Source organism: Haliotis rubra, unplaced genomic scaffold, assembly GCF_003918875.1.
Source record: "Haliotis rubra isolate DU_JTF1 unplaced genomic scaffold, ASM391887v1 Scf1590, whole genome shotgun sequence".
In the NCBI taxonomy this organism is placed as follows: Eukaryota; Metazoa; Mollusca; class Gastropoda; order Lepetellida; family Haliotidae; genus Haliotis; species Haliotis rubra.
In genome coordinates, this window is record NW_025765548.1 from 68,457 (window position 1) to 91,470 (window position 23,014).

The 23,014-nt window shown below is 38.4% G+C and overlaps 2 protein-coding genes across 2 annotated transcripts in view; both read right to left on the minus strand.

Moving 5' to 3' along the window:
- LOC124271261 overlaps positions 1-23,014 on the minus strand; it is a 71,188-nt gene that overhangs the window by 32,181 nt on the left and 15,993 nt on the right. The window lies entirely within an intron of this gene.
- Positions 12,877-15,883, minus strand: LOC124271265. The gene is made up of 6 exons (XM_046706370.1): positions 15,489-15,883; positions 15,087-15,206; positions 14,763-14,879; positions 13,803-13,939; positions 13,161-13,293; positions 12,877-13,001 (listed from the first exon to the last, which is right to left on the minus strand). The coding sequence occupies exons 2-6, from the start codon at positions 15,135-15,137 to the stop codon at positions 12,930-12,932; spliced, it is 510 nt and encodes a 169-aa protein (XP_046562326.1). The 5' UTR covers positions 15,138-15,206; positions 15,489-15,883; the 3' UTR covers positions 12,877-12,929.

Below are 23,014 nucleotides of genomic sequence, written 5' to 3' on the forward strand. Positions count from 1 at the left end.
ACTTGAGGATACACAATCATCACAAGAATGTTCAGCTATGAAATTATTAACGTGGGAATCAAATGCTTCATCTTCTTTAGGCTTATTAGGATTTAAAAGAGATTTAAAACAGTCAATAAAAACATCAGCTGATATTGGAAAATGTTCGTTTTTTTTCTTCGAAAGAGCGTTTTAAAATGTTCCAAAATTTCTTGCAATCACCAGATCAAGCAGCCTGGCACAAGTCATCTGCCAACTGTTTTCCTAGATTTTCCTTTTTCTTAGCACATATTGATTTAAATTTATTTCTAGCTTCCACATATTTTTGCAGATTTTTCTTACAAGTATATCTGCGAAATAAGTTCAACTTTCTGTATTTATCCTGTTTAAGTTCATCACATTCCCTGTCAAACCAAGCAGGTTGTCTATTATTATTATTTCTTCTTGTAGACACACAGAAACCTCCCGCTGTACAGGCAGATGAGATAAGAATATCATTAAGTTTATTAACAGCTGCATTGATATCTGACTGTAAAACTGTAAAGAAAATCTTCCAGGATTTTGGGAGATCTCAAAAGCTCTTTGTAGCTTGATGATGCTGGCTCCGGTAACCGGTATTTCATGACTAGTGTAAGTTTAGTCTCGTTCTCAGACATTGGAGTATTACTGAATATTGACGCTACTGTACATGCAACTGGCATATGGTCTGATTCTGTGCGGTCACATATTTCTAAATCCAGAACTTTATGAAAGAGTTGACTTGAAACAAGGAAGTAATCTACAGTACTTGTTCCCGTGTGGGATATAAAAGTGAGTTTACCAGATGAATCAGATTCTGTACGACCATTAACTATATACACATTAAAGAGCTTACAAAGATCTAGAAGCTGGCTTCCATAGGAATTTACAAGTGTATCACATGAACCTCTGGGCCAACTGAAGGAATCCGACTTATAATCATCAGGAAGGGGTAGATAATCTGCATTATCATCAATAATGAAATCGACTTGGTTACTGGTTCTTGCATTGAAATCACCACTGAGTATAAACAAAGAAGCGTCACTAAAATCGTGGTAAATATGTAATAACCTTTTTTTCTAATAAGTCTATTCCATTTACTTCTGCGTCATCGTAGAATGAGGATGTTTCCGGTTGAATATATAAGAATCCAAGGAAGATATCTTCAGTGGCACATTCATCAACGATCTTAAGAAACACACAGTTTTGCCAGTGATCATATATTCTTCTACACTAAGTCGCTAAATGTCGCTTAACACAAACAACCAGTCCACCGGAGTGTCTACCATATTTTGACAATTTTATGGGATCACTGATGAAGCACACATATTCACCAAACGTTAGATTAATGTTAACTGATTCAATCTGCCATGTCTCTATGAGACAAAATATTTCATATTGTTTGCAAAAGTTTATAAAATCAGGGAAAGTTAGTTTTGAGAGTAGACCATGCGCATTCCAAGTACAAATATTTGTTAGGGAATGCTGAAAATTAGAAAGGTCCTTTTGCTCAGTATAGTTGGGGCCTCGACCAAAATCCTATCCAGTTGATTCAGTTGTATTGCTGGAAGGTTCAGAGCTTCTATTATCCCAATGCCTTTGATGTCCAGTCTTTTTGATGTTGTCATTTACTTCATCATAAACGTAGGTTGCACCATCGATAATCAGTTTGTCATACTTCATAAATGAAACACAGCCCTCATCTCTTGACTTCTTCATGAATGGGAATAGTTTATGACGGATATTCCTCACTCTCTCGGTAAAGTCTTCAGCCACACGATATATCTTATTACCTTTCAGTAACTTCTTTGCAGCCATAAAAACTTTATCTTGTGCTTGAAATTAGTAAATTTGATTATCACTGGCCGATTTCCTGCTTTTGAGTGTAGTCTATGTGCTCTTTCGATTCCAACATCATCTGCCGATTCATATGAAAATTCCTCAGATAAAAAATGTCGTACCTTTGTTTCGGTTTCTTCCCATGTTTCACCTCTTTTATCATTTAAACCGTGTATAATCAAGTTGTTCCGCCTTGATTGAGCTTCCAAAGAGTCCACTTTCCGATCGCAATTGGTTTGCTTGGAGCTGGCCAGTCTCAACGTGCAGTTGCCCGACGCATGGATGTTCACCAAACCATGGCTCTGGGAGAGATATCGCCGGCAGAATGCGTTAGCAGATGCCCCTCGTAGTTGGTGACCTCGAGCGACCACTGCGGCGCGGGATCCCTACATCCGGGTACATCACCTGCGTCATCGAACAGCTACGGCGACCAGTACCGCTCGACAAATACCCGGATTGAGGAGGCTTTCTGCACAGACCATCAGGAACAGGTTGAGAGAAGCTGGTTTACGTGCCAGAAGACCTTATTTTGTCCATGTGCTTCGACAACAACATCGTGGACATCGAGTTCAATGGCGCACAACGTTCAGGGCCCCGTTCCTCAAAGCGATCGTAGCGCTACGACAGTCGTAACTCCCATACTTTAACATAGACTTACTACTGTCGAAGCGCTACGATCGCTTTGAGGAACGGGGCCCAGGCCTGGAACCTACCGAATTGGTGTAGAATCTGGTTCAGTGATGAATCACGATTTCTATTGGAGCGACGCGATGGAAGAATGCGGGTGTACAGACGTTGACGTGAACGTTTCACCGACGCTTGCGTTCCCAAGTGGGCAGATTCGGCCGGGGCGGTGTTATGCTGTGGGGAGTGATCACCTGCCGTAGGAGAAGTGATTTTGGTGATGGTACTGTGACGAAATCCTACGCCCACACCTCCTTCCAATCATTGATCGCCAGAGGGAGTTGTTTCAACAGGACAATGCCAGGCCCCACACAGCACTTCACACTAGAGACTACCTCCAGAACCACAACATCAATGTACTCCCCTGGCCCTCAAGATCACCGGACTTAAACCCGATCGAACATCTGTGGGATGCCCTGGACAGACGGGTGCGACGCCGTAACCCTCAGCACAAGACACTTCAGCAACTCGCACAGGCACTACAGGCAGAGTGGGCTGCGATTGGGCAACACGAGATTCATAGACGTATTCGTTCGATACCGAGGCGATGCCGTGCAGTCTGGATGCCCACGGTGGTCACAAGAGGTATTGACTTCAGCGCCACCACACGTCTCCATGGGACACTCAAACTGACTTTCCTCGAGTTGGTGCCAAAAACGGATAAGTCTGCATTCCCAGTGTGCAATTTCGCTATATTTCATTGACTCATAAAGCCTACAAGATGTTTCAAAATAAACATAAAAATGCCGTTGAAATTCATATATGCGTTTCTTTTTTGGGAGAGTATATATGACGAACCAACAGCCCTTTACTTCCTTGTATAATATATAGAGGTTTGTAAGTTGGTAGAATGCAAGGATGAATCTTTATTGCCGTGAGGTCAATTGTTTTTAAAGTATAGTATCCTCGTGAAGACGATTCATACAGTCTCATCGGATAGTACATGTAGACCCTTCACTTTATTGGTATTATCCCGTGAGCTGATATTCACAATCAAATAGTGGACGCCTGCATATAACACTCTCTAAAGAAATTTTGTTCAACGTTAATATGACATTCTCGTTTCGAAGAAAACAATAGCTTACTTGCAGTGATGTACACATTCTCGAGGAAGGCATGAAAACTTCGGCTGATGTACTCACCCGATGTTAGCTGTATCCATCGAAGTAAGACAACCGCTACGAATATCCTGACACCCGCCATGTTAAGCAACGCGGAAGTGAAATACCCCGTCAAACTGTATTAAAGGTTACGCCCACTGAATGTATATGTAACTCTACGCGTATTCGTCTTTTGTTACAACTGGAGACTATGCATGCATGTGACTCACTGATCCGTTGTAAGGTGTGTTGATATTGTTTGCAGTGTGCAGTTTGCAGTGTGGGGCACTCCGTCAGTCCATACACATGGTTTATTTTCGATAGTGACTAGGCCTTTTACTCCTACAAGTAATTTTCATACAACAGTGACGCTCAGACTGCAGTTACCTTGATATTACACAGAAACCTGGGCCATTTGTATGTGGGCCTTGAATAGAACGTGAAGATATCACGCAAGTGGCATGACTTACAGTGGAGTGTTGGACAGGGCAACCTATATATACTTATTTATTGACATATTAAAATAGAAAGTTCGATTCCACCACACGAAAAACGAAAACACAACAAAATTAGACATGGTACTCCTAGTGACCCTGAGGGCATACATGATAAGTTATCAAATAAAAGAAACCTAAATACGTGAGCTAGTTCAAGCACACACCAATTGATGATAATTTGTTATTAATAATGGGATTGTTTATTTCACACCACTTCACTTCTTATTGGTATGTATTCATTGGGAAGTTATGAATTGCCATTCTCCTTTGGTCAGTACAAAACTTACCACAAGGTGTCCCAAAATGAGCATGTACCAAGTATCAGTCTGCAAAAATGAATACATCTGTGACTATTATTAGCAGAACAAATATACTCAGTCAAAAAGGAAACTTCACAAAATGTAATTTGAAAAATAATGAATATTTTTTCTCTGATGATACATCTATGTATCCGAAATGGGATCCCTATCTTTCGACTCTAGAAAAACGTTAGCAAAACCCACTCAAACCCATCCATTCGTGGGGTGCTTTCTGTGGGGAACAACCATTCCCGACTTCTGGTCATCCGTGGAAACCTCACAGCTGCTGCTTACCGCGACCAGGTGCTCACCCCTGAACTCGTTCCTCTCATGGCGGCTCCTGGCCCAGGTCTACAGTTCCAGCATGATAACCGCGATGTTGACAGGAATATTTCCTTCAAAACGCTGGAATCACTTGGGAGAAGGCTTCGTGGGTCTTAGGAACCAACCTCAGAATTTGCAGGAACTTGGCGCTGCCTTGCAAGAGCAATGACGCAGAATCCCCAACCACGTGTTCACAGGCATCAGGCAGTCGATGAGGAGACGGTGTTTGGCAGTGGTGAATGCGCGGGGCGGCCATACACGATATTGAACTGAGAAATTTCGCATTCTTGTGACTTGACATTCTGTATACCCATGTTTTGGAACGGCGGTGTAGCCTAATGGAACTGATTATGGCACTGTCAGTGTATCGAGTACGTCACGCAGATCTCAGCAATGAAATAATAACAATTTAACCATCTTACCATCTCTTGTTCATTTATGGTGCCCTGAAGAAAGAATGTGAAGTTTCTTTTTTGACTCAGTATATTATAAACGAATGGTCATGTAAATGAAGATCCTTGAAATTTAGTTCTGCTACAATACACACATGCATGATATAAGGTGATATCCTTACTTGTCCAAGCATGACGTCGTGGTTAGACATTTTGTCTGATGTTTTGTAACATGTCAGGAGGTTCCTAGTTGACTCAAGTAAAACATTTTCACTTTCCTACACCGTTCCTATTGTTGAAATATAGCGAATCTTCCATACGAAACCGTGTGTACAAAGAGTGGCGATTCGAGCTGTAGTAAGCATTATGCCGCTATTTCATGGCAATGTGTAAATAATTCAGTCTGAGTCAGACAAAAACATATTATAAGCACCAAAGTTTTGGCTTTAAAGACACAAAATCAACAAAGCTAGACACCACTCAATCAATATTTTGTTTCCTTTCACATCAAGCAAGACTACCAAAGTGATTCTCCCAAGATCCCTTGATGCATGCCTAAAACAACATGGTAATAAAATTAACATTGTTAAAGAAGTCTTCGTGAATGTTTTCACGAACGGCAGGCTTCCAAAGGTAACCATATCAACGGTGGTTAAAAGCCAGCACGTAACTAGTCCGAGCGTCTGACATAAATCCTCCACTAAGGGATATGGTGACAAAGTGTTCACAACGAAAACAATTTTACCCGAAAGTTCAAGGAATGCATTGTTTGCTTTCAGGTAAAAGTAGTATCAGGCATATCGCATTTACGATATATTTAGTCCAGGCACCATACAAGGAATGTTTTCATTTTCTATATAAAATCTTTAAATAGTGCGTGGAAGGTCGTTACATTCTTCAATCATTTACTAAAGTATCTGAAGAAATGATCTAAAAACATCCAACTAAAACACTTATATATCAACATTTATAAACCTAATTTTGATAACTGCCGTCAAAACTCATTATTTTTTCTATGCTCACCACCACCAGGAACAAGGTTTTACTCCGAAAGTAAAACCTAGGAATATGTTTAACTGGAGTCTAGTAATACCTCTTCCCAGGTTTTACTGGGAATGAACCCTCGTCCCCAAATTACCCAGGGCCCACCTGCACTAGCACTGCAATCGATTGTAGTCAATGTTAAGGAATGAGCTACAATTGATCGTACGATCGCGTTGTGCAATGTGGCACAGTATGACAGACTGTACGCCAGCTAAAGGAAAACAAAACATGCGAGAGATTTCTTCAATGAAAATTAAAGGTCACTGTGACATTTCTGCGAGTAACACTTTCTGCTGTGTTTGTCTCTGATTCAGGAGGGGGAACTGACACTGTCGCAGAGATATTTTTCTTTGGGGTTCTCTATTTTTGGAGTTTTGGAGGCCAAAATATCTGAAGCCATCGCCTTCTGTTAGTCACTTAGCCTTGTCCTTTTGTACTGCCTTACTGCATCACTTCTGTGTCCTGGAATGAAACATTTCAGTTTAATACATAATTCCGAATAAATTTGACAAAATGCACCAAATTGTCTTATCTTTTATTGACAATGGAATGCATTTTTTTTCGGTAAGTAAACATTTCAACCATAATTTGAATAATTCATACTTTTCACAACGGAGATTCTGCTTGATTTGACATCCATTTTTTTCAGACATGCACAGGTATTACCTCCTACACTGTGTATTTTGAGAAAAAGAGACTGCTGCTCACTTATGTTGGCTTCTTACAAGACGGGTTGCAGCAGTTGATCTCGGGAATGATTCGTTTTCTTTCCTCCAATTCCGACCACAGCACATATCCGCTTCACTGTTGTTTGTATCGTATTGTGTCCCATAGGCGATTCTAGATACCATTTTCCGTCCTTAGGTTTCTTCCAAGCAGTGAAATAAAAAGCGTTTGCCCGAGTTGAAGAGGTTGGACTGAAACAGTTGTAAATTGTGTTCACATGAAATATTTATATCTAGGATAAATTGACTTTTGATTCGAGATTATCTAATAGTCAAGTTTATAAAATAAGGTTTTAATTAAAATTATTATAAATCTTATAATAAGCACCGGGTGTGACATGTTTACAATGGAGGTTTTATATAGACAAATGAATATTTCATAAAAACTTCAATTGCCGAACCTCCAAAAAGGGAAAGAGCTCCTTCCGTTCCCCAAACCCTAAACCTAACTCGAAACCTAACCCTAAACCTAACCCTAACCTACATTTTGGACTTTTAGTCATTTTTGTGAGTTCTCTAGTAAAAGTTTTGTTAATAATTTTAGCATACATTAATTTATAAATATTATTTGGGACGTGGGAACGGGAGGAACTCTCACCTAGAAAACTTACCAAAGTGACTTGTACTTTTCAAATAGGCGAAGGTAGCATCTTTCTAGATTTTCCGTATTTCATAGGTTCGCACGTTTTTCTTTTGCTCTTTACGATCTTTGACTCCACCGAGATTGGTTTTAGATACATCTTCCATGTACTGCAAATATCTGCGTCCGTTCTGGTCAACATGTGGCCCTGTAATCCGTCGGTTCTGAGCTGTGTTAGCTAACCACGTGGTATATAACTGTGACGAAAATCTCGTGCAGTACACGGTTCGTGTGGCAGCGCAACCTTCAATTTATTGTATTTTTTGTAAATTTCGATTTATTTTTCTTGTTTATGTTATATTTCAATCATTCTGACGATTTACAACACCTGTTTACATTAGAATGTGAGTAATACAACCATATTAGCTGACTGTACTTTCCAACAACCTTTCTGCCATATTTCGAAAATATTAGTATGTCTCCTAAATATCCCCTTCATCACACTGAAACACGTAGACAACTATGTGAAAGAAGCAAGAAAACGTAACTGGAAACAAAATTTAAATGTAAACGAATGTATGTAAGACTAACCTTATTCACGTTCAAGGCGATTTTAAACTGGTGTATTGTACATGGACCAGCAGCCTCAGTACAATACCAGCCTGACAAAATCATAACCATAACTGTTACTGTATGAGATGCAAACAAATAGTGATGATACCTGCTGTTGGGGTGTCCTGCAATGGCAATTGAATTGTTCCCCTGAACGTGGGATGCACGCCAAAACAGGGGATTGCAAAATGTCAGCTTTCAACATGAACCATTTTGAAAGCCATAATGATGTTTCACATGTTTTGACTAACTCAAATGAATTTAGTTATGAGTATCTATATATGAGATGAACGTGTATTTGTGCGTCGCTTTGGAAGTGTTTGGGTTTAACATCTGAAACATGTCTATTCAAAGTTAAAGATGATGTTGAGTTCAGTGATTCATTTTAGTATTGAAACCCGTTTACTGAATATCGACTTCATAACGATTTTAGTGATCAGTGTTAGACATCCAAAATATATTCCGTCTTCAGATACATTCTGGTTAAGCAACATGACAATCTGTATTCGTTTCCAATATCTATATTACTGATAAATGTTGGAAAGATATCCTAAACCTCCCATTAAACCCCTCTTCTATATAATTACAAAACGAATGGTAAATAATTGTTTTGACCAAAGAATACAACTTAGAAACAATGCAAAAGTTTATCAACAGCGTCTTGGTACAACTGTCTTGTGTAATCATGAAGTATATAATATATCTATCCAAATACTCATCTGTTATCTTTATATCTAAAACTACAATGATTCATTGAAAACGGGGTACCAAAAGGAACTACAAACATCAATTGCGTAAACTTCGGATCGGACTGCACCAAGCTCGTCTAACGATATTATTGACTAATTACGTCATTATCGAGAACCATTCTCACATTTATTAATGCAACATACACACACGACATGAATGAAGAAGTTCCGTAAGAAACAGGATGAACGGATTTTAGACGTTCAAATACTATCATGATACACATCTCCATGTTTCACAGAAGATTTAACGACTCTTTTTAAATCTGTAGAATATCATTTTATCTTCATGCATGGACCAAAATTGAAATAGATCTATTTCAACTCTCTCAACGCTGTCTTTTCAGCACAATAGTTTGGTTCCACTGTCAACACCAACTTTAATATCTCGGATATATCTTTGATTTCGTTCAAGTCGATAGAACAGTATTTCTACCAAGATGCTGCCTTTTAATGTCATTGTGCAATGCATCTAAATATGCCTGGTGCATCTCGATTGTCGCTTGTTTTCTACATTCCCAACACGACCTCTATCAACAGTGCTTGATCTGTGTTTTGTGAGGCTTGACCCAAGCGGCTAAAAACAACTAACGAATGATATATGGTTACATCTAAAGAACAGCATTTTATCTTTCTTCATGGTATGTAAAACGTGATTGTAAGACCCATGTCACACACCTTACATTGAATGATACACTCATAAATGTCATTCAATAAATGTTTCTCAGTGGTTATGAATAACCACGTATGTGTTGTCGATGGTGAGAGAGTGAGTGAGTTTAGTTGTATCCCGCTTTTAGCAATATTCCAGCAATATCACCCATGTGAGGCATCGAACCCGGGTCTTAGGCGTGACGAGCGAACGCTATAACTATTATGCTACCCCACCGCCCTTGTTGTCTGTAGAATTAGGACACGGATGACACGGATAATCGTCAGTAATTCTATATTTCGGCCCTGTTTAGTACAGATTATGTGTAATTATCTTGTTTGGGTGGGTTCACGACCTCCAACAAGGAAGCCTTCCTCATAGGACGTATTTCATGCTCAGGTGCATCTAGTTAGACATTTGAATGCTCCATCACAGGTTTTCATGTCATATATGGTTAGTGGCTGTCATTGCATTAAATTCGACACCACTCTCACGTTGCGTGGAACACGCCTCTCTCTAATTCATCATAGGCGGACTCAGAGGCGGGACGGGGTGTGGGGATTGTAGGGTTGTGCACTCCCCACCCCCCTTTTCTCCTGAAAATTTAATAATTGACCATTGAAACTCTCGTGAAAACGGGTGAAAATTAACTCAGCACACACACCCAACCGCGCGCGCACACACACACACGCAAACTTTCTTTTTCTTTCCCCAATAGCTGTATCCGACCCTGTGCTCTGTGTCACGTATAGATGTAAACTCACAGCAACGGATAAAATTTGTGTATTTTTTTATGTTCTCAGCGCACATATTTCATAACTCAATGAAGGACTGTTATATTACCAACACTCGTTTCTTGTATAAACGATGTCGGGTTTAAAGTGGCTCTCTCAGCATCTTGCTTTTCAAAAAGTTAAATTTCCGTTATGTATTGGTAGTAGGTCAATGTCTGATGCAATATGTTTTCTTGGGGTCTCTTCAATTCTTCGGGAGAGCATGGTATTGCCTTTGTATTTCAATTAATTTTTTACTCACGAATAGAAGTACGGAATGTATGTAATTCTTACTCTTTTGCAGGATGTCACTGCTTGCATCCAATCGAGTCAAGGATTGCATATTTGATTCGTTTCTGTTTGAGTATTTATAACATAGAAAATCATATATTTGTTTGTAAAAGACCTTGCATCTGGTTTCAGGATTATAAAAGCCTAATGTTGCCACCTGTGAAGTATAAAATATATGTTTACCGAAATGTCCCGTCGCTTGGATCATCGTGTCCGTGGTTCGGAATATGTTCTCGTTATATCAATTATTTTCTCGTTTCTTCGAGTGTTTTCTCATTCTTTCTAGTATTTTCTCGTTACTTCGAGTATTTTCTCGTTACTTCAAGTTTATGTCAAAACTTGAAATCTCGAGTGCTTGAAAGAAACTTGAAGTACCGAGAAAATAATTGAAACAGCGAGAAAATACTCCCAAGCACCGACAAATACATTGAATAAAATATTTATGCTACAACGTAGCAGCACTAGGCTTTCGTCATACGATGTTTTAATTTTGGAACCTGTCAAATTCGACATTCATTCGGACGGGCGGAGTTTAGTTACCTAATTACTTGCATTGGACTCTTCTTGAAAACACCAAGTGATCAGATCCTGTGATTTGAAAGAAGAGGTAAATACACTGAAAAAACATTCTTCACCCCTTTTTTTCTTGTGCCTTTATAACAAACATCGATTAGATACATTATAGAACATCTTCACCAATGTTTATGTTTTACTATTTCTTCCTTATCCCTTTTATAGTATTATTTTCATATATAATATAAAAGCTTTCTTTTTTCTTTCCATCTTACTGGATAGAATAGATTGATATTACTGTCCACACTATGTGACGTTATAATAAACAACAATGACAATGAATTGAGAGTTTCTTTATTCACAATTTGGCGGTCATACAGTGTCAGTATTATTTATCACAATTGGGCCCACACACAGACAAACCACAGTTAATAGTTAAATGTTGGAAACAACCAACACTGGTTTTGATAAGATTTTCTCTACCTTGACTTGGGCGTAGTTTCAATTCAATGCAATCATATTCATACGAATACGAGAAAGTGAATAGCAGTATTTACATAGGTGCACATACACCTGAAGATATGTTTTTTTACAATTTGGACAGGTCAACAGAAGGGGATAATATTCCGATAAAAAGAAGAAAGTCTTATGAAAAGCACCGGTAATTGAAATGTACACAAATATACAGTCAGTATATGCAGAGACAATGATAATGACCTTTGCAGTAACGTAAAGTTCACTAAAGCCGGCCTAAAGTGACTATATATGGATTACATAATCATTATCTGAATGACACATCGCACACAGCGCCACCAAACTTGATGACATCATATTAAGATGTATTGACACATGTTTAATGACACGTCATTTTACCAGGTTAAGAAGGGGTCATTGCTACGAGATGCAATAACATAAGACAGCAAACCTGTGGAGTTTTTTTCTTGACTTACACCTCTTGCCCCCTTATATTTTGTTTTGTCAATTGTGAGTTTGATATGTCACATTCTCTCAAACTAGTTTTTAAAATAAGTGCTAATCTAGTTGTCACTTTGTCCTTTGACGACATAATTGTACATTTATGAAATGTATTTGCCAACTGTATTGCTGAAATATTGCGATGTGACGATAAATGTTAACTCACTCACTCATTGGGGGAAAGACGTATTGGCTGCCAATCACAGAAAAACTTCCATGTCAAATATGTGTAAGCGTGTATCGATAGTAGCATGCTTTGCTGAAAGAAAAACAGAATAGGCCTTTTCAAATAGTGTGACATCATCATGTCACAATCAGTCTAGAAAAAAAGTTTGAATGAAAAACAAATGTAAACAACTTAGTAGTTTTGTCAGGCTTTTTTCTTGCTTTTGAGAAAACTTTGTTTTAATTCCGTATACCTTAGTATGGATCTATAGCCCGTTCTTATATTGTACTGTTGTCTCTCGTGATATATTTTATGATAGCGTACTAGTTTTAAATTAAGAGCTGTGATATTCTAGTAGTTTTATTGTCCTTCGATAACCGGTTTTTACGTTATACATATATTGATTTGAATATTGATAGCAACTGTTCTCGTCACGATACGGCTGCAATATTGCCGATGAGACGTTAAAATGTAACTCACTCACACATAAAACTGTTTCACCAAGTCTCTCGTGCAATTGGTACACAAAGTCGAACACTGAAAAGTCATGTTCATTGTCATAACGAGACTGCTGCGTCATTATATTGCAGTCATGTTTGGTCTATTAGCAAAATCCTTGTCCAACTGCATTAGTGATATTGCTCATAATACACAATGCGCAGAGAAATCAGGTACAATATTGAAATGATATTGCACAATGCTACCATGAATGACAATGCTTTACAGGTTAGCATAGAGTCCAAGAGATTCCAGTCGTCCTTGTGCAAACTCCAGACACCGGCGAACATCCTCCTGAAAGTGAAACAAAACACGTCAGAACTGTAGACCCAAGGCACACTGTACTTAATATGGTGTCTCGCTGTCTCGAGCATGCATTAGCATGGAGAGATATTTCTTAGCATTACTCAAACCCGACTGTAAAATACTAATCTACACTAACCTATATCCTACCTGAGAGAATGGAGGTACACCGAGAGTTGAGTGTAGGCGTCGCATGTTGCTGATAACGTCCACCCTGCTGTCGTCCTGCAGTCTGCTGGCGATGTTCACCAAAAGGACCAAGAACCGTGCCTCGCTCACAGAGCTGCAGTGAACAATAAGTCATGTACCCACTCATTTGTAATAACCCCCACAATTATAATGATTACGACAGCGGTTTTACAATCACTACAATATTTTCTTTTGATGTCTTTATAAATCAGATCGACTTACAAAACAGTAAGATATTTAGTAAGCTGTAACTACCAGGAATCATTGTTTACTGATATTGTGTTTGACTGTGCCACATGTCTGCTCATGTAATGTGGCTTTACATAGTTCAGTATTTGTGACCTCACACGATGGAGAAAGGAAATGGGTCACCAAGAAGCGACTATTTTTTTAAACGGCTTCGTTCCAATACATATTATGGAGTTTTCAAAACTCTGACCTGAAATCTTTCATCTTTCAGATACATGGTAGATAAATTTTCATGTGTAGAGCTTCTGAGACAAGTATATATTTTACATGTCAATCACAAAGAGCTATTGTTTTGGTTTCACTGAATAATTTTGTTCGTACAGAAATGAACTGATGTAAACACAATATTTTTACTGAGACATGATTGTGCAGGAACATCTCTGTGGGTCACTCATCCATGTAAGGAAGCTGTCAATCAACAGACTGACACTTGGATCATGTGTACTTCCGGTCACATGATAGTGTTGAATTGTTGTGGTGACGTCAGCATCCTGAAAGACAGTTTTCCTTCTTTACAAACAATACGGATAGTTAAACTGAAATACATATAGTAATACGATGTGTTGGTGATATATTTTTGATGCCAGGAAGTTCCCTAATATTTAGATGTTTGATTGGCATTTTAGAATATGCTATTTGATGAACAAAGATAATTTTCTGGGTTTCATATTCTTTTTATTGTTTGGTATAACGTTTCAGGGCTTGTTCTGGCCCGATCAGTTCTACCTGTTGATGGGACCAGAACAAGCCCTGAAACGTTGTCCCAAACAATAAAAAGAAGATGCAACCCAGAAAATTCTCTATGTTCCCAATATTTATTTTAGAAAATCTGCAAAGAGGAAAATACCCTGGAAGTCGAGTGATACCACAATGTTTGGTCGAGGGACATCAGAAGGGCATTGATTGTGTTTTGAACAGAGCAAGCCCAGTACTATATTACTCTCACACTGTTTGACCTTGGATAATGGTTATGACTGTCAAACGCATTTTGCATTCATTACATCCCTTGTAAAACCGTGAAGGTCCGGGTTAGAATATTGATCTTCAGTAGCCCATGATTGTCGTCAGAGGTGATTAACAGGATCGGGTGGTCAAGCTCGCTGACTTGGTTGACACATGTTATCGGTTCCCAATTGCGCAGATTGATGCTCATGCTGTTGATAACTGGTTTGTCTGGCCCAAACTCGATTATTAGAGACCGCCGCCATATAGCTGGAATATTGCTGAGTGCGGTGTAAAACTAAACTCACTCACTCACATCCCTTCTCAATGAAATGTAAGCGTGAATTGTAACATATCTGTCATAAGCTTTACATTTACTGTGAGATCAATAGAGTTCAGGATAACATCATTAGATATAACTTTAGATGTTTGCAGGCTTGCTGTCAGCCTTGATGTGGAGACAGGACTGTCCATCGACGGAAGGAAGATCTGCAAGCCAGAAAGTGTTAACTTCAGGGATTTTTTTCCTTTTCAGGATTGTCAATATTTGCGAGTGCATTTTGGATCGTATAATTAATGACCACCGATATTCGACTATTTAAGAACGAAAAAAGAAGATAGTGTTAAATAGACAACAACATGTCATCTTTATCAACAAAGCAATAGTTTTCCGAAATATTTTATAACTATTCCTACCTGGTTTTCTACAGCCAACGTGATCAATGTGTGCGAATCGCTGTTATACATCTGATTCCATAGTTCCTCCTTGTCTGGTTGTGACGTCGTTATGAAGAAGCCCTTCCTTGATGTGAAGGACTGCAGTGAGATATAACCTATTACAAATACATTTATGTTAACTGTGTATATCATCCTGATCTGCACACACGATGCGACTATGCATCTTATCAACAAAGTGATATGAGGAGTAGCTACGGTAGACACAATATGTTACGTTAATATGAAGGGGAAAATAATGGTTAAGTTTGAATTCATTTAAGTGAGAACATAATTAATGTTAAGATCTTATGTAACAAGCATATCAAAAAGTTAACCTTTATTCAGCCATATTGAGGACATTGAAGAAAGTATCAAACCTACTGCCACCGTGGTAATATGATCTCCAGGAAGACCTGCTGAAAATATAGATTAACATTAACTGCCTCTTTATTGGATCCTCGTGTTTGTGCAGTTTTAGAATGTGAAAATGAACAAGGCTCCTGCTTAAAATGTGTTCAATTGCATTCCACGAAAAGTCAAGTATAGTACAGTGTAACTGGAACTGCCTTCAAATTACATCCTCGCTGATGTCAATAAGGCACCACTGCTCAAAGTACAGTATCCCTTGGATATAACGCCCCTGGTTGTAATACCACCCAGGATATGATGGCGTGTTTTTGCCAGAACGGATTTCTTTTCCTTATAATACCCTGGTTACAATGCCATCTGCCAATGATTTTGGGAACAAAAATCATTTTAATGCCAATTACGCTGGCTGCATGTATACATATCTTAATTGGTTAATTGACAAAACTCAAATTATTTGACCAAACACATTAGGGCTTTAAGTAGTCGTGTTCCCAGATTGGATAACACATGTGACAATACACTTCCTGCTACCTACAACAAGTCACCTGCAGCCCCCAGATGCTGGGATTATCCAGTTATTCAAGGATCATTACAGGAGACATCAACTCAATCACCTTGTTGATTGTATAGAGCCTGAAAGTGTCCTACCTGGTTATAATGCCACCCTGGATATAATGCCCTATCTTCTCCTGGAAAACTGTGACATTATAACCAGGGTATACTGTATGCGTGATTCTGACTAGCATGAGTTTGAGACAATATGGCCGACAACAGGTAGACAGGTGAAAATCTGTCAATGGACTGACCACATATATATGCAGAGTGAATAGTGCATCAAATCCAAAACTGTTAAAATCGAAAATGGGAATTACTCCACAACAGTTTCGTGCTAAAATTGATGTTTTGCACACACCCAGTGGTGGATATTGTCGAAGATGTGTCGGCGAGCAGTGTCGGCTCGCATACCACAAAACAAGCAATGGCGAGTATAGCCACCCGGTTCACAGTGTTGAACCTTATACTTGCTCTGCTATTGCGTGCGGGTGTGGAGCCTAACCCAGGTCCCACAGATCGACGGGTGGACGACAGAAGAGAGACAAGAAGTGGAGGTGCCACCAAACAGACGTATTTGTCATTGGGAAATGAGTCTGAACAATCACGGTCTGACCTAGTTTATCAAGCCATCCGGGATCTCACACACAGGTTCGACGAAATAGTGAAGTCCAACAAGGACGTGCACAGTAAGTTAGACACTATTAACTCATCAATTGTGCATATGAGTGCTCAATTACATGTTGTAGAAGAAAAATGTAAACATTTATCAAATGAAAATACGAAGTTGAGAGACTATGTTTACAAATTGGAGGACAAGGTAGATTATCTCGAAAATCAGAGCAGGCGTGCAAATATGATTTTTCATGGTGTTCCGAAAGCAAAACCGAACGAGTCGTGGGATGATTGTGAAGTTATTGTGAGAAACATCATGAAAAACGACCTTGAGATTGACGATTCAAACATCTGTATCAACCGTGCTCACAGAATAATCAACGGGAAAGCGATAGTTGCTCGGATACCTGACGATCATGATCGACGAAACATATTCACATCAGCTAAGAAGCTAAAGGGCACAGATATGTGTATCAGTGAAGACTTCTCTAAGACTGTCCGAGAAAAAAGAAGAAAACTGAAGCCAGCAATGATGGATGCCAGGGACAAGGATGAACGAGCGTTTCTTCGGTTTGACAAGCTGATTACTACTGATTGCGTGTATACATACGACTTGGAAAACGACAAGCTTGTTGTGTTGAAAGGGACAGACGACACGCCCACAAATCCACGTGCTCGAATGACGTCAGATGTCAGCAAACAACCACGTGACCGAAGATAGGACTGCGGCCCGGCTCTGATTGACAGCGAAATTGACATTGAAATGGACAACGAAGCTGACACTATGGAGCGTGCTTCCCTCATGTGTTGGAATGTGAATGGCTTAAAATATAAACTTTGCATTGATCATTTCAGAGAATATTGTACTAACTTTAGTATTTTTGGGTTTCTTGAAATTTGGAATAATTGTAAGAAAGAAAGCATTGAATATGCCTTTCCAGCTTATCGTGTATTTTGTAGTTACCGGGAGTTTAATGATAGAGGGGGTGTTTCTGTGTGTATTCATTCTTCGCTTATTTGTTATATAAAACATGTGTTTACTATATACAATGACATTATATTTATTGTATTGGACAGGACCATGTTTTCTTCTGCACGTGATGTGATATTAGGCTTTGTGTATATTCACCCCGCCACCTCCTCTGTACTGACCGACACCAGGCCATGGAAAGGAGTTGACTATCTAGAGCGTTCTCTCTCGGAGTTGCTGTATGACTACCCAGAATGTGACATAACCTTAGCAGGAGATTTTAATGCTCGTACAGGAAATATAAATGATTTCATCATCGATGATAACAACCGTTATATACCAAGTCTTGAAGATATGGATTATGAAATGGATGAATTCAGTATGCAACGCCAGTCACGTGATGATGTGATTATTGATTATGGCAAAGAGCTTCTCGATTTATGCTGCACATATGGAATTCACATGCTAAACGGTAGATTTCAAGGCGACAAGTGTGGTGCATTTACGTGTTTCAAAGAGAATGGAGCAAGCCTGGTTGATTATGTACTTTGTTCATCAAATTTATTTGAAAGAATCCTAGATTTTGCTGTATGCACTCAATGTGAGTCAGATCACTTCCCTTTGAGTGTTACATTCAACATCGGCACTGCAGCTAGGCAGAACACAGGCGTAGACACGAATGGAACCAGTATTCCCAGATTCGTATGGAAAGCAACCAATTCAGTAACATTTAGGGACATTGTATCTTCATCCTTAAGCAACATACATATGGACTTATAACTTCAAGATCGGGTTGACAACATCGACTTTATTGTCAATGATATTTCACAAACAATACAAGATGCTGCTGTAGTATGTGGTATGGTGAGCAGACCATATCAGGAACGAGAGAATAACGCATGGTACGACAACGAGTGTAAAACCTCAAGGACAAGAAATTCGGTTTATTGAACAAATTCAGAACTACTGGTGATAAACAAATATTGACTGAATACATTAAACTCAGGAATAGTTACAGAGGTTTGTGTAGAAATAAGAAACAACAATACCAAGATCGACAGATAAATGAATTGACTGATGTGAATATCAATAACAGAGCGTTTTGGCAAAAAATAAAGAAATTGTCAAGTAACAGAAAGGTAACGACATCTATATGCCAGGACGAGTGGACAGAATATTTCAAAGAAGTTCTGAATGTAACAGGCAACTCGGTCGATCAACTCCATCTCGACAAAGCAGAGGAAATTCTACGTGATCACTGCAGTCTGTCATGTGATGTATGTCAGGATGATGACATTATGTACCTACTAAATAGGGATATATCCGTAAAAGAGGTCAAGGCAGCTATTAGGAACTTAAAAGACGGCAAAGCAGCAGGTCCAGATGGTATAAAGACAGAGATGGTGAAATGTTGTGATGACTTACTCGCTCCATATCTAACTACCATCTTCAACGTGATATTAGTCACCGGAAAGTATCCGATTGAGTGGGCCAAGGGTATAATCGTACCTCTTCACAAGAAAGGTGACGTCAACGATGTCAATAATTATAGAGGCATATCCCTCATGGATGTTTTTGGGAGAATATTTTGCTCAATTCTAAATGAACGTTTACAATCGTTTGCAGATGTTTATGATAAAATCCCCGAGGCCCAAGCAGGATTCAGGAAGAACTACAGTACAACTGACAATATATTCACTCTTCAAAGTTTGATTCAGAAATATCTCTCAAAACGAGGCGGTCGCTTTTATTGCATATTTGTGGACTTTAGAAAGGCCTTCGATTCAATTAATAGACAGCTTCTTTGGTACACACTAATCAGAAACGATATCCACGGCAGAATATCAAATGTGCTAAGGAATATGTACTCTAAAAATACAGTCAGCCGTGAGAACAGGCTCCAACTCAATCTCCGACTATTTTCAATGTTTGAGCGGTGTGCGACAAGGGTGCGCTCTCAGCCCTTTCCTTTTTACAATATTCATTTCAGAATTTCAAGTCATGTTGGAAAATGCCAATCTTAGAGGAATATTCGTCGACCCTGATTTTATGGAGCTGGTCCTGTTACTTTTTGCTGATGACCTATGTATATTCGACGATTCTGTAATTGGACTTCAAAGAAAAATTGATATTCTACACATCTACTGTCTGACATGGGGAATGGAAGTCAACATGAACAAAACGGAAATCCTTGTCTTTCGGAACGGAGGCTTCTTACGAAATTATGAAAAATGGTATCTACACGGATCACAGATAAAATGCTCAACATATTATAACTATCTCGGAATAATGTTCTCCACTCGACTGTCATGGACTAAATGTACTGAGACACTTACTACTAAAGCCACTAAAGCCCTATTTGCTATCAAACGGGTATCTTATAAATATCCAAATATGTCTGCAAGTGTTCTTTTCAAGCTCTTTGACAGTAAAATAAAGCCAATATTACTTTACGGTGCAGAAGTATGGGGTCACCAAGATAGACAAGCTATTAACAAATTCCACTCTAATTTTTGTAAATTTGTACTAGGTGTAGGTAAGCATGTGTCCAGTAACGCAGTATTAGCAGAATGCGGTAGATATTGTATTAGTATTGACTATCAAATTAAATGTATCCGGTACTGGTGTAAACTATTATGTATGGCTACCGATAGGTACCCCAAGCAATCTTATATTCTTTTGAAAAAGCTTGATGATTGTAGCAGAATTACTTGGGCATCTTATATAAGAATATTGTTAAACACGTATGGATTTGGTTTTGTGTGGGTAAGCCAAGAAGTTGGTAGTGTAAATGATTTTGTATTTATGTTTAAACAAAGACTTGTAGATTCTGCAAAGCAAAATATGTTTAGCAAAATAAATGAATCAGCACATTTATCTTATTACAAATCATTAAAGTCATTACTGGATGTTGAATACTATATTTCTAATGTACATCTAAAGGAATATCGCCGTTATTTATGCTTGTTACGTATTCAACAATTGCCTCTCCTATGTAACGTAAGATATCAAGATGACAGTGGGTTAAGCAAAATATGTAAAATGTGTAACCGCTATAATTTTGAAGATGAATTACATTTTGTACTTGTCTGTGATGCATATGCAAATTTAAGAAGCAAATACCTACCAGAATTTAATTGTCCATCTGTTTTAAGCAAATATCATAAGTTGTTAACATGCAAAGATAAGAATTTACTTATAAAAATTTCATTATTTATTAAACATGCACTATCTAAAAGGAATTCTATCCAATGTTAGAAGAGACATGTATATATATACCTATGTATATGTTGAAACCATATTGTCTATATATCATATACCACTTTGCATTTATTGTACACGGGCCAATGTCCCCTATATACCGAAATAAATTCTTCTTCTCCCTCCACATAAACTCCAGCAAGGCGGAAGTGTCTGGTACGCCATGGTCAGGCCAACTTGTGAAGTGAAAGTGGTGAACGTGATGTATCTTTCCTTCCTGATATTTAGAATTAATAGCATTTCATTTATGTTGAATATAACGTTTTGTCACAAACTACTAAATGTTTATGTCGACATCTTCAAAAAAGATCATTTATAGAGAAGAATTACAAATATTGCAAAAATAATACCGATTTATTGTGAAGAGACAGTTTTGTGACTGTGTAGTTTCTGTCTCCTTGGTAACTGAGATGTCGCCGTAAATGGAAGTTCCTTTCTCTGGCCAGTACTGAAGACACTTCATCTGAAAATATTACAAGATTTAAATACAGGATTTTTACAGGATTAAATATCTCCATTTAAGTTAAACGAGGTGATAAAAATGTCAACACAAAAACTCAATTAGTGTGTGAGATTTCTATATTTGCTATCATTACGGATAAGTATGGATTTGATTCGTTCGTGTCAACCGGTTTCTTTCAACATAATTATTCAGTTGCTGCTGAATATTCAATACCTTTGGGAGAAAAACAAGTTGAATGTGTGAATGATGGTGTGGGAGATGCTATATACATGATGCTCTGTGTGTGTGTGTGTGTGTGTGTGTGTGTGTGTGTGTGTGTGTGTGACCTTCCCCGGCTCTACAAGTCCCGTCACCATGAAAATTGTTGTAGATTGCCCCTGAAAGATCATTCTCCAGAAATCCACCACTACTTCCGGTCTGTAGGGACCTAACAAGAAAGTGAATATAATATAAAACGTGTATGATTAATCCAGAGGTATTCAGAGAAATGAATATAACGTTAAGAATATATCCCAACCCTTGTAGCAGTGGTCACACAAAAAGTGTGAAGCTTTATCAGATGACCCTTGTACATGGGTTTCATTCTTCAAAGTTATATATGCTCAACATCAAAATCAATTTAACGCAATTATTAGAATTTTTGTATTTTCAACGGTCCAATTTGGTCAAAAAGCTGGGGGTTTTAAGTATAAATTAGTTGCTCAAACAAATTTTCGTAACTCCGTTCTATACGTTTGTGCTCCTGTTTCCATTGAGCTGTCATGATAAAATCATGATTACCAAAAAGCAAACGTATTGGACACTATGTTTTAAAAGCATACAGACAACAGGCGTAAATTCAAACTGGGTTTGGATGCACACCAATCACTGTTGTAAAGTTAAAGATAGTCTTAAAACGGAGAGATCCCGAAGTGGAAACACACATGTAACTCAACATTGCGTCATTATCAATAAATGAAAGGAGGGATACATTTGAATGACATTGGTTTTTGGTTTTTGGTTTCATTGGGTGAGCAATTATACAATAGCTGCTTACTTTAGATATCAGTTTGAGGAACCGTTTGTGTGTGTGAAACCTTACCTTGTGCTGCTATGTAACGCTTTTCTGCTTTGTATACCTGAAGAGAATTTACGAAGATATGTATTATTTATATAAATATAGAACGTCACTGCGAGCAAAGCCGTGTATAATAAGTAACATAATACAAGGAAGCTTATTTATAAAGTGATTTGCTGACTATTAAGTGTTCTTTAATGATGCGACTTAATACATTACAGCTATTTTTAATAAGGAAATATGTGCCAGATAATCCAGTGATACCGTCCATGATAAAAGAGCAACGAAATTGGGAGATGAGATGACATGCAATCAATATAATCATCAAGTCGAACAACTCAGTCACAGGAACATATCACATAAACCCTAACTCGAACTATCCATGGGTTTCCGCGTTATCAACCTATAAAGTACATCAAACCTTACACAGTACGCCTAAACAACTAAGAGTATAGGTTAACTTCAAAGGACAAGCTAAAAGATCTAAGCGGCCCATTTTGCAGTTACGCTCAGTGTGTATTCGGTGTCTGATTGACAGTCGTTGCTCAACTCACATCGAGGTAGCTGGCGTTGATGTAGTCTCCGTCTTTGTCGTCACTGACGCGGTGCAGCACCACGCG